General features: G+C 40.1%; 1 protein-coding gene across 1 annotated transcript in view; it reads right to left on the bottom strand.

The window, feature by feature from the left end:
• DOCK4 (dedicator of cytokinesis 4) overlaps positions 1-13,468 on the bottom strand; it is a 429,867-nt gene that overhangs the window by 127,945 nt on the left and 288,454 nt on the right. Inside the window, 6 exon segments of the mRNA XM_077775067.1 lie at positions 2,434-2,604; positions 3,894-3,975; positions 6,223-6,323; positions 6,531-6,614; positions 6,723-6,820; positions 12,481-12,637. Of these exon segments, the coding sequence (XP_077631193.1) occupies positions 2,434-2,604; positions 3,894-3,975; positions 6,223-6,323; positions 6,531-6,614; positions 6,723-6,820; positions 12,481-12,637 (693 nt within the window).

The following is a 13,468-nucleotide window of genomic DNA, read 5'->3' as shown; positions in this document are numbered from 1 at the left end:
AAACAGACACATAGACCAATGGAATAGAATAGAGAACTCAGAATTGAACCCACAAATGTATGGCCAACTAATCTTTGACAAAGCAGGAAAGAATATCCAATGGAAAAAAGACAGCCTCTTTAACAGATGGTGCTGGCAGAAGTGGACAGCACCATGCAGAAGAATGAAACTAGGTCATTTTCTCACACTATACCAAAAAATAAACTCAAAATGGATAAAGGACTTGAACGTGAGACAGGAAACCATCAGAATCCTAGAGGAGAAAGCAGCAAACAACTTCCTTGACTTCTACCGCAGCAATTTCTTACTTGACACATCCTTAAAGGCAAGGGAATCNTGCTGATGCATAGGGGCACATGTACCCCAATGTACATAGCAGCACTTTCAACAACAGCCAAAACATGGAAAGATCCTAAGCATCCATCAAGTGACGAATGGATCAAGAAGATGCAGTTTATCTATACAATGGAATACTACATGGCAATGAGAAAGAATGAAATCTGGTCATGTATAGCAATGTGGATGGAATTTGAGGGTGTTATGCTGAGTGAAATAAGTCAGGCAGAGAAGGACAGATACCATATGTTTGCACGTATAGGTGGATTAGGAGGAACTTAGTGGTGGACCATGGGGGAGAAAAAGGGGAAAAATAGTTGGGGAGAGGAAGGGAGGCAAACCATGAGAGACTCTTGAATGCTGAGAACAAACTGAGGGCTGTTAGAATTGGAGGAGAGGGGAAGGGGGGAGATGGGCATGGAGGAGGGCACTTGTGGGAATGAGCACTGAGTGTTATATGGAAACCAACTAGACAATAAACTAAGGGAAAAAATTTACAAGTAAAGGATTGTACACAAAATAAATGACTTCAGTGATTTATTAAGATATTCAGAAACTTTACATACATCTTATATATCATGTCAATAAAAAACTAAGAGCAAAAAAAAAAAATCAAACATGGTTCTATGGAGGTACTAAAGTTGCTTCGTTGTCTTGACTGGGGACAGAACTTGGAAAATCAAGAGCAGTTAGGTCAATGTGTTAAAGAGACAAAGGGAACCCCACTCTCCACCGTGTTGCTCCACAGTGGCCAACGTCATCTTGGGGTGACCACCAGGATGTAGCGGAAACATAACTAAGGAAAAAGAGTATTTCTCTAACATTAGAGAAGGAATAAACCTCTTGAGTCCCTTGGAAGGCATCATATTGAGAAACTGCGACTTAAGATTATTTTTAAAAGTAAGAGAATATTTTCTCAGATGTGAATTAGGTAAGTTTTGTCCCTGAAAATGGTAAAGGTTTAAGGCAAATAGTCTCAAATTCAGCTTTTATAAAAGTAGTAAGCTTCTAAGAACTTTGATCTAAAGGAATAAATGATTAGCTTGTTGAATTATCCTTTCCAAATATCAACTGCTGAAAGGAGGGTGGGTGGCTAGTGGGCTCTTGGACTTTTGAGGGATGTGGCAAGTTCTGGAAGCACAGTGATTGTACCTTTGGCACCACAGGTCAAAATATCATGAAAAGAGGCTGAATTGTATCCTTGCCAAGATGTAAGACCAGTCCATTAGTGCAAAGAAGAGATTAACAAGAATAGTCTCCCAAAAGTCAGAAAAAGCACAGTCCTACTACCAAGGGATCGGTACATTCTGGTGTTTTGCCATTACAGGTAAAGCTTTTCAAATGTCAAATGGCACCAACTTATAAGAATAGTCAAAGGGATCTTCTAATCTCCCACTTTATGTCCCAGTTCTCAATGATTATAAATTTTCAGTCTCCAGGGGATGGCAGCAAAGAGGCTGCTTCTCCATCTGACAAGTTTTTACTCAAGTCATTAGAACTAAAAGTGCACAAGAAGGATTAAGAAAATGTAGAGTAAGATATTGAGAATGATCACTGAGAACATATTCAAGGCCATGCCATTCGGAAAGTGGATAAATTCTGTTCTTAAACAAAACACGTAGAGCTACTCCAGGTAATAGCATTTGGCAACAGCCACTCAGCATCAGTCATATAAGATCAGTCCCAGGACAATTAGGGTCAAGTTAAATAAAACAAAACAACATGCAGTTTAGCCAAGTCTGATATAATGAGTCTCAAGTTGACAGATTAAAACGCAGTGCAAGGCTTGGCGTAAACAACAGAACCAGATCGGCTTCAGTGAACTTCCTTCCCCAAGGCCTATGGTGACAGTGTGTCTACTGAACCCAGGCTGCTGTAGACCAACAGCAGCCCCAGGAAGGGTGAGAAAGGGTAGGGGAAAGGGGACCTAACTTCTGCTGTGTGGGGGCTCGGAAGGAAGGGACTCTAAAAGTGTGCAAAGTTGCTGACGCTACAAAGAGGAACGGGAGCTATGGATTCACCTACGCTGCTATGTAAAAACAAATCAACTGGACCCATTTTTGTTCTATTCAGCAGAGATTAAAAAAAAAAAATTACCTGTGACTGAGATAATGCTCCTGACCCTTTGCTCTCTTGAGAAAGAAAGAAACGGACGGACATAAGCAGCTCCTGAATGCAGCAGCGAAATTCCTCTTCGTTTTGTCCACCGGTGGCGAGGGAAAATAGCCTTCGAGATTGGACTATATACTTAAAGATATATTCTTGTGCCTTAAAATGAAATGTTTTAAAAGTTAGTTTCAAAGGAAACCAAGAGTTATTAACAATGACACGACATAAAAACTATGGGACAACATTAGATTTTTCAATTATTGATTTAAACACTAAGACCCCATGAGAGTTTGGAACACTATTTACTTGTGTTCCAAAGGAGGAGAAGAGCCCCTCCTTTTTTTGCTGATGCTAGTGAGAGAAAACATATAGGTAATCTTAAAATTCTATGTCATTCTCAAGAGGTATGAACCTTAAATACTTTTGATCCTCAGATAGTTTTTTAATTTAGTTAACAGAGAGATGCTGGTCTATTTCTGAAAAATTATTGTGCTTTGCTAGCAGGTACTCTTGTTACTTAGCGTTTTACCTTCAATCACACCAAGATGACTAATTTATAATTAGTAAAATACTTGTTTTTCAAAATGTATACCTGTCTACTTTTTTCCTACTGCATCAAATAGAGTGGCACTCAGCAAATAGGGGATCAGAGGACTCTCAGATCAGCTACTGAACAATCCCTTTCAGAATGTGTATTCTTGGGGTGCCTGGGTGGCTCAGTCTGTTGAGTGTCTGACTTCAGTTCAGGTCATGATCTCATGGTTCATGGGTTTGAGCCCCACATCAGGCTCTGTGCTAACAGCTCAGAGCCTGGAACCAGCTAAGAATTTTGTGTCTCCTTCTCTCTCTGCCCCTCTCCTGCTTGCACTCTGTCTCTCTCTCCAAAATAAACATTTAAAAAATAGAAAAAAAAAAGAATCTAGATTCTTTATGGACATGTTTGCAAGTAAAGTATTAGCATCTCCATTTACAACTGAGCAAAAAGGCCCAGAGATGTGGGCAGCATTAAGCCATGAGACCCAGTAAAACCTCAGGTTTCCTCACTGTGATCCCTGCTAAGCTACCCTACTCTCTTTCAAAATTTAAGACAAATGGTTCTCAAAGGGCTCCGTCAGGGTGTTGGAAGCAAGAGCCAGGAATTTCAAGCTTAACTGCCCTTCTGTGGTCTTCTCTCATAAAACCTCCCTCCTGCCACTCCTAGACTTCACTCCAAATATCCTGGAGCTCAGAATTCAATCCCAGGCAGGTTCCGTGGGCGAGTCTGGCAAAGTTTCTTTCAAATTTCATCAGCTCTGGAGGAGCATAAATTGATTAAGATACTTGAATTGGAATGCTGGTAATATATCATCACCAATTACTGTCTGTGTAGAAGAAACCAATTAGTTGAAGCATCATGATGCAACAGCTCTGGTAGACTACATTATCTGTTATCGACAGCACGTCATTACCTTCAACACCTCCTGGATGTGCTCTTGTCGTTCTGCTTCTGTTATCCTGTCCACATACCACTTGAGAACTTTGATGAGATCTCTAAAATACAGGGAGAAATATACAGAAGGTAGAATTGGTCTAGTTCTCAGTTAAAAGCCAACAAATCAAACATTTTTATCACAAGGAGGCTTCTTTTCCCTTCACTTCTCATATTTCTCTGTGGAACTGCTTAATAGGAATCTGTACATCAACATCACTACCCCTTTTGGAAACTGAAGAGAAACACTTTCTCCCACTGAGATTCCCTCAATATGGACATATCATATTGACCCCGCTGTTTCTGGCAGGGCTTCCCAATGGGTAAATACAAGTATCAGAGAAAAGGACTCTGGCCAAGAAAGTGCCTTGAAGTAGGCTGTCATGGTCAATCTTGAACAGGTGCTAATGTTCAAGCATTATGACCGTGACCATGTGGACAGGTGGAGGAAGTATTTAGTTGGAGGCAAAAGGGAGTATGGGAAGGTGGCTCAGTCAGGTTAATGTCTAACATTGGCTCAGGTCATGATCTCATGGTTCGTGGGTTTGAGCCCTGCATCGGGCTCTGTGTTGACAGCTCTGTGCTGCACTCTGCCTCAAAAATAAATAAACATTAAAAAAGAGACAGTGCGGGGAAGGATAAGGCAACATCTCCCTACTTCGAGTCACATTCTTATGGATTTATCAAGCCAATTCTCTGACCTTTGAGAGAGTCACATTCTTATGGATTTATCAAGCCAATTCTCTGACCCCAAACAAAACTTCCCATCAGTGTGCCTTTGTAAGAGAATTTCAAAAAAAGCCACGTTTTTTTTCTTAAGGAACAAAAATTGAATTAAAAAAAACAATTCTCAAGACTGCAATCTTGCTACCTTTAACATTGCTCAGCTCTTGGTTTCTGGAAAACAGCACATTTTAAAGACTTCTCTTTTCTCTCAGTCGGAGAAGAATACCTGGATGCGCCACCAGGCAGGTGCTGCCAGGAGTGTTATTTTGAAGGTAACACATCAGTGAGTTTCTGACTGTCCACAGCCCAGGAAGATTCCACAGGCATCATCCGTCTTGTTAGGAATGACTATCCTTTTCTCCTGGCCAATATCCAGTGTTAGAAATTACACCCTCCCTCTCTAGCTTCCAATGCTAATTTCAGTCGTCAGTGGTAACCCCGCTTACTAGGGCCCTGCATTTTAGGCCAAAAGGTGGAGCCAGACTGATATTTCTAACTGTCCCTGATAGTTCATTCACTGTCAATAAAAATCCTGTTGACAGAGGGTCAAGTCTTCAATAAAAATTTCCTTCATTTAAACGCTGGAGGCGTAAATCTTCAAATGCCCTGATAGGGAGTACCCAAGATAAAAGGATCAAATGCTTATTTGATTACTTATTATCTTTTATATATCACATGATGGGGGCAAAGACAAACACGTTTCAATCTTTTTTAACACACAGCTGGGAATACATGATTGTACATGTTGCACGGCTATAGGTGCTTAAGGTAGAGTAAGGTAAAAACATGGGCAGAATAGCAATGACAATGTTAGAACGGGAGAAGGAACTTTCAGGAACATTCCAGAGCTGTGCTTAAATAGGGCGAAAGGCCAGGAAGATGTTATACATAGCACAGAGAGAAGCTGTTGCCTTCTGGCAATTATTAGTGAGGTTGCATGGAGGCAGGTATGAGCTCCAGCTTGTCATTATTCATTCACTTTAGACTTGCCTGCATAATTTTAGCTGATAGGAAAAGAAGAGCAATTAAAATGGTGACTGATATCAGATGGTAGAGTCCATGGCTGGACTGCTTGTGGCAAAGAACCAAGTCTTCACATTAATCAGCATGCATTAGGCATGCAGTAGGCACTCAGTAAATATAACAGATGAATGAATGAATGAATGAATGAGTTTAAAAAAATATGATGGCGAAGGCTGTGTTCCCTTCACATTTCTTTCTTACAGTCTTCCAGAATTGACGAGGCATGTGGTGATTAAATGGGCTTCTGGCAGCTAAGCTGAGATAACCACACATTTTGGACCAAAGAGTATCAAGTGAAATAGAGGCAAGAAGAAAAACACTTTATATTCTAGGTTTTAGAAATCTAATTCAGAAAGTTTTGTTTGTTTCTTTTAATCAGAGTAAGTCACAGCCATTAAAAAAAGATGTGTGAGAAAGGAAGATACGGACTCAAGAGATACTTTAGTTGTTGGGCTTCATTTCTTCTTACGCTTCCTTTTAAATTTTCTTATACTGATGGTTCTGCCTAGAAAAGCTCAAAAGGAACTGCTTCTAAACCAATTACAAGATAAAGGCCTTACCTGTATGCAAGTGCCCCAGCAAAGTGACTCTCAATGTAAGTGTCCATTACAGGTTTAAAATGATGAAATTTGCTGTCTTGCAACAAATTGATTATGTGAACCTAAAAAGAAAATGGAGCTTTATAAAACTGAAGGCAAATCATCACATATATGTGTGTATATATATGTATATATGTGTATATATATGTGTGTGTGTTCTTTTTAAGTGACTCTGAAACTATTGAGTACACATTTCAAAAACAGCCTTATGAAAGTCAGGAATGAGAGACAAAATTGTTAAGATACTATTAAAGAGAATTTAAACTCACCAAAGAATCAAACACTTTAGACCCGTATTTTTGGGAATTTTCATCTAAAATTCCAAATAAGGTATCCAGTGTATCTTGCAGAAACTGTTAGATAAAGAAGCAAATTAATACATAAAAAATCATCTGTCTTTCCCCTCCAAATAGTCCTGATTCCGTGAATTTCCAAGACAGGGCTAACAAAATAGCATATACCTTTACAATCTCTGAGCCATCGATTTCTTTTAATTTAGAGAGACAGCCTGTGATCTTGTCTGGGTGAGTTCTCCATTTCAAGAGATCAAGCATATCACCTTTCCAAACAGAAAAGGAAGGTTAGTTGCCTTGGCAGAGAACAATCTCTCACATGAAAGTTTTCCACCAGTACAAGCTAGATTCTTAAACATGTTGCCCACGCCTGTTGGTCACCCAAGCTTCAGGTCCCGTCCCCACCCCTAGACTCTGACTAACTCTCTAAGACGGCATTTACTACAGCGTATTCTAATTATTTATCTCTTCCCAATGCTCTTGACTTACAAACTCCTACTCAACCTTCAGTTCCCAGATCAGCTGTTGCTTCATCCAAGAAGTCTTTCCTGAACCCTCTAGACTGAGCTAACTGTCCCTCACCTCAGAGTGGCACTGACCTCTTTATTGTAATTGTTTGTCTTTGCCACCATGAGACTGTAAACTCTAAGAAAAAAAAATGTCGAGTTTGGCCCTATGGTATACCAGCACCCAGTACAGAGCAGGTGTACAACAAGCAGTTGATAAATATTTGTTGAATCATTTCCTGGTTCATCCCATTAAAATGGGAGTTTCTTGAGGGTTAGGAATCTGCTTTCTTCATATGTATGCCCCCAATACATAGTACTCTCCCTAGCAACCAATTCTAACTGGCAATAAAGATCTTCTTAGCAAATGTGACCCAAACCTGGCCGAACTAGAAGGTCCCCTGCACAATACAGACAGGTCTAGTCAACTGTCAGATCATCTAGTGAGCCCATGGAACTGAGGGGGCCAGTTCTGGACTCCATGGTCATCTTCCATCGCAGATTCTGGGCTAGGGAAGGACCAGCTTCTTTCCACCCCTTCCTAAACTGACAACACATTGGTGTGAGTCTAGCAGGGTCCTCTGAGAACCTTTTTACCTGTTGAGGGTAAAAATTCTTCCCTCACCATTCCTGGGCAGATGTTAGAAAGGTTCCTGAACATGGTGTCCAGCCTCACTAGTCTCTAGAGGGAGCAGGAGACAGTGGTGTCTGGAAGCCAATGAAAGCAGTAAGAACTGACAAGGCTGGTGTATGCAGGAAGCTCAAAAGGCACAAGAACCCAGCAGGGCTGGCTTCCCAGGGCTCAGTGGGGCTGCGAGAGGAAGACAGCCAAAAAAACAGCCGGCAGGGGTTTTCCAGGCTTCACAGTGAGAATCCACTGGAAAGCATTTGTTTCAAGAGAAACCTAAATGGGACTTGCTGAGAGACAAAAATGACCAACATGGACACAAAAACCAAAAGGACACACACATAGACAAGAAATCAAGGAAGAAGCAGTTGTGATGAAAACGAAAATGTGATGTGGTCAAAAGAGACGAGAAAAAGTGTACGAATCTTAAGAGGAGAGAGATGCAACCTTCACCAGAGCCAGATTCAAGAGAAGAACTTCACAAAGGAACTGATAGTGAGAAATTTAGTACTAAATGGAAATGTTTATCTACAAAAAGCAGGGGAGGTTCCAAATTAGAAAAATGAGGGAATTTTTAAAATAATGACTTTGAAAAAGAAATTTATGGTATTTTCATAATGGAAAAACCTGAAAATGTTTAATATTCATGTCCAACTCACACATCCTGGAGGTATGATTGGGAGCCTTTTAAAAAATGATGGGTTATATTAGAATAGTAGATAGTCCAGTGGAGTGAGACCCGCCATGGCAGACGTAGCAGGTGCATTCTTCTCTTGCCTATTGGCTGCCCCCCTCCCACTTACTTCCTACTTTCTGCATCTAACTGCAGGATGCCTTCTATCCCGGGCATCTTCTCTTGCAGCTCCCCAGTGCATTTTCCTTGCACCTCACTCCTCACTTCCCACTCAACCTCCATTATACCTCTTACTCTGTCTGGCTCCCTGCTCTCTTGCCTGCCCCTCAGAGCTAAGCTTTTGCAGGGGAGTCCAAGGCATGGTCCAGTGTTGAGGATTGGAGTATGTGCAGAGGAAGAAGATGGCTCTGCAGGCCAGAGAGACACATCTCAGCTGTGGGATATCAGGAACAGCACTGTCATCAGCAGAGGTGGAGAACAGATGACAGTGGTCCAGACAGTCACACTGGGATGGGGCTAGTCACCTGTCCTGCAAGAAAGCTGAGGACTCTCTAGACTGCTCTTAATAGAAGAGAGATTATAACAGTATGTTCATTTGGATATAATTAATCACGTGTGCAAACTGCTTAGAATTAAGTCAAAATTGTTCTCTTAGGTTTCTATTTTAGCTATCTGAAGATTTGTTAGTTCAAATTAGGAACTATGGCCTACTACTGAAAATGTGTATTTTTTTTTTAATGTTTTATTTATTTCTAGGAGAGAGAGAGAGGCAGTGCGAGCAGGGGAGGGTCAGAGAGAGAGGGAGTCACAGACTGAAACAGGCTCCAGGCTCCGAGCTGGCAGTCAGCACAGAGCCCGATGCGGGGCTCGAACCCACGAACCGTGAGATCATGACCTAAGCGAAAGTCGGATGCTTAACCGACTAAGCCACCCAGGCACCCCTGAAAATGTGTATTTTAAACATTCTATTCAGTAAGTATTTAAGAGTATACTGTGTGCATGGGGCAACTGGGTGGCTCAGTCAGTTGGGTGTCCGACTTTGGCTTGGGTCATGATCTCCCAGTTTGTGAGTTCAAGTTCTGCATCGGGCTCTATGCTGACAGCTCAGAGCCTGGAGCCTGCTTCGGAATCTGTGTCTCCCTCTCTCTCTGCCCCTCTCATGCTCATGGTCTGTCTCTGTCTCTCAATAATAAACATTAAAAAAAAAAAAGTATACTGTATGCGTATTCTACCAAGAGCTAGAAAATCGGTAGATGACATACCTCCTAATTTTTTTTTTATCACACTCTCAGGAAAAGAGTGAATGAACTACACATTATTTAGGGGAGAAGGAGATGTGGGGAAGTCAGCAACTGTACAGCTGTTAGGCTAAATTTAAGCACTGTTTTTATTTTTAAACTTTTTTTTTTAAGCAGCTAAAGGAAGATAAAGAAGTAAAATAATTTCTTCCCTGACCCCTACTTTTAAGAATCTTAAAACATCTGCTTGATCTGGCAGTCACAGATGTCCGGCAGGGTGCTCCGGCCTTGGTATGTTGTCCGTGAACTACACTGGAGTACAGAGCACAGAGCACGTGCCGACAGACACACGTCAGGGATCTTGAAATGCAAATCTGCTATAGGAGACTGTTGCTAGAAACTGTATCACTTGCTAAATGGCCAATTGTAATGGAAATGAGATTTGTATATTTTCCAATTTGAGTAAAATGAATACAAAGCAATTTAATTCCAATTTGGAACTGGATTATTTCTACACAGAAATGTGTGCCCAGCATGTAAATTGCAGCAAGATCAACTAACTTCCTTCCTCCTTCCCATCTATTTGAAATACAGTATTTATTTCCTGCTTCATTCTGAGCTGTGTTACACTGACAAGGTTAATCAAAGTCAAATGACAATTAAGCACTTATTAGCGTCCAAAAATGAGCCAAGCATTGCCTTCCATATGAGATGTTTAATATAATGATTTTGTGGATAGCTTTATTTGTCCATATCTACTTGAAGATGTTGTCTGCTTTTACAAAGTAGCAACTTCTAATTTTTAGGATTTGGTTCTGTCTTATGTTCACAATTCTGTCTAACATCCTAAAGTGGCGAACAAGAACAAATTAAGTCTGCAGGGCCAAATATGTATTTAAAAAAAATTTTTTAATGTTTATTCACTTTTGAAAGAGAGAGACAAAGACAGGATGTGAGCAGGGGAGGAGCAGAGAGAGAGGAAGACACAGAATCCGAAGCAGGCTCCAGGCTCTGAGCTGTCAGCACAGAGCCTGATGTGGGGCTCGAACTCATGAACCATGACATTATGACCTGAGCCAAAGTCAGATGTTTATCCAACTGACTTGATCCAATTGACTGCCAAATATTTTGATGGCAGATAAGCTACTGTTAGGATTATCTGTGTGGTTGGCCAAATAATGGCCCCATAGATGTCAATGTTATAATAGCTGGTACCTATAAATATGTTTACCTTATATGACAAAAGAGATTTCACAGATGTGATTAAGTTAAAGGCCTTAAATTAAGGGAGTTATCCTGGAATATCTAGTGGGCCCAATGTCACTAGAACATCATGAGGATCCTAAACAGAGGGAAGATGGTCAGAGTCAGAAAGACATAAAGATACTATGCTGCTGGTTCTGAAGATGGAGGAGGGGCCTTGAGTCAAGGAATGCAGGTGGCCCCTAAAAGCTAAAAACTGTAAGCAAAAGGATTCTCCCCTAGAGCTTCCAGAAGTACGGTTCTGCTGACACCTTGATTTTAGTCCAATGAAAAGGATTTCAGATTTCGGACCTTCAGAATTACTCAATGATATATTCTTGTTGTTTTAAGCCAAAAGATTTACAGTAATTGTTACAAGAACAAGAGATAACTAATACAAACTGAAATTATTTTACCGGAGGCAATCAGTTAAATGTGAACCCGGACTCTATAACAGACACACAACTAATCCACATAGGATAGATAAAATTTCTGTCTAAGGGAATCAATAGCGGGCTGATTTTCTTATCTTCATAATGTCTATAGGGTAGACTGTCACCATAAAAATCAACGGAGGTTTGATGAATGCTTTATGAACATTATAGAATTATGTCTGTGAGGTTTTATTTAAGGAAAATCATTAATCACAGAATAGGGGTAACATCTTGACATTTCTTAACTTGGTGATAGCTCTCTTCCATTAAATTTACTGAAAACATGCCATTGTTTTTTAAGAACATTTCTCCAAAAACATTTTTGGAAAAGGAGGAACAAAAACTAATACAAATGTGAAAGAATCATTTGCCAAAATCCTAAACAAATATAGCAACATTGCAAGAGAAGTTGAGAAGTCTCTTAAAAGAAGCCAGCATCATAGTGCTACATTCTGTTGCTTTTCTGAGGCTGTACTCTAAGAGAAGAAATGCACTTCCTACCACACATGCTGTTCTGCGACACCGAAGAAAGAATTAAGGGAACTTATAAATGTTTGGGCCCAGGAACATTTTATGAGATTCAATACCTGATTATGAAGTAATTCTCCTCATCATAATGAATCTGACTTATTAATATGGCATTCAGGATGCCAGCCAGAAGCCTTACATGGCAAGCGTGCCGAACTCAGAAATGTTTCATTTCCTTCCTTCATTACAGATGATGTTTTCATGACAATTTTCCAAGGAGAAGAGCTTGTTTTATTAATCATAACTTGCTATACAATCACTGACATAAAAAGTATGTGAGAATAGAAAAGCAATATCCATCTAATTAAACAAAAAACCAGCCTTTATTCCAAAGCCTGCAATTAGCACTGTTTATGGAGCTATAAAACAAGTGAGATTTAGGTAGTGGTGTTCTTGGTCTCTGCCTCTTTCTTCCTTTCTCCCTTTCTCTCTCCCTCTCTCTCTTTCTTTTTTTCTTTCAAGCAGCTGGGTTTTGAAGGGTTGTGCACTTGGGTTTCAATACTGGGCTAATTTTGAGGTTCTTAAATTATATGAGTTTAACAGACCACTGGGTCACAAATGTTTCCAACTTACTGGAAATCACAAACAGAAGGATCGACAATTTTTCTAGTGCAAAGTCCTTAAATATGACATTGGTGCTTATTAAATATGCCTACCAAAATTCACATGAGTACTTAAGTACAAGGGCTTTCAAATACAACAGCGTTATACATTACCATTCTGTGTGAGCTTTGTGGAACAGAGAAAAGATGTTATCCAAAAGGACTCCTTTGTGGCCTTCATGGCTTGATGATTATTTCCAAGGAGGATGCCCTTGGAAAAGGGAAGTTTGAGGTAGCGGGTAGTATCCTGAAGATTTGTGTTTTCTTCACACTGTTTAAAATATTAAAAACAAAATTAAAAAAGGAGGAGTAAGAGACCTCATGAAAATTATTAAGCATAATTTTCATTTCTACTGGTTGTAAACTGGGAAACGTTCCAAACAGCATCACAAATACAATTTGGCTTTTAAGTAAAATACAACAAAAATGTAAAGAAGAATTCAAGCATGGATTTCAGACTCAGACTGATTTGGGTTCAAATCCCAATTCTGTTACTTCTCACAGGAGTGACTCTAACACATTATGTTACCATGCAAGATTGCCATTTCTATCTCTAAAACCTCAGTGTATTGTCCTAAGAACTGGGTTCCATAAAGCCTTTCACACAGTGCCTGATGCAGAGGAAGTACTCAAGAAATCATATTTGCAGTGACCACAGGATTTAAAAAAAATGCCTACACTATTCCAACATCTCGTCTGAGGCTGCTATTACACAGCTTCTTACGTTGAACACTGGCAATTTAAAGGAAACTTTTTCAGGGTAATCTAATAGTCCAACTATGTAACAGAGATCTCTGCTTTACAGAAAATGCCAGCTAACGAGTATAAATGGAACTAAAGATTAAGAAAATATAGTTTCATATCTCTAATGTAATTTTTTTTATTTTTTAATTTTAGAATGAGAGAGAGAGAGAGAGAGAGAAAGAGCGCTTGACCTTTCAGGAGAGTTGCTGAGGAGGAAAGAGAGAGAATCTTAAGCAAGTTCCAAACTCAGCACAGAGCCCAACATGGGGATTGATTCCATGACTCTGGGATCATGTGAGGCAAAATCAAGAGTCAGGTGCTGAATCAAGAGACCCACCCAGGCGCCCGCCCCCCCCCC

The sequence above is a fragment of the Crocuta crocuta genome, unplaced genomic scaffold (genome assembly GCF_008692635.1).
Source record: "Crocuta crocuta isolate KB4526 unplaced genomic scaffold, BGI_CrCroc_1.0 scaffold47, whole genome shotgun sequence".
In the NCBI taxonomy this organism is placed as follows: Eukaryota; Metazoa; Chordata; class Mammalia; order Carnivora; family Hyaenidae; genus Crocuta; species Crocuta crocuta.
The sequence above is the reverse complement of the archived record's forward strand: the minus strand, read 5'-3'. Positions and strand labels throughout refer to the sequence as shown.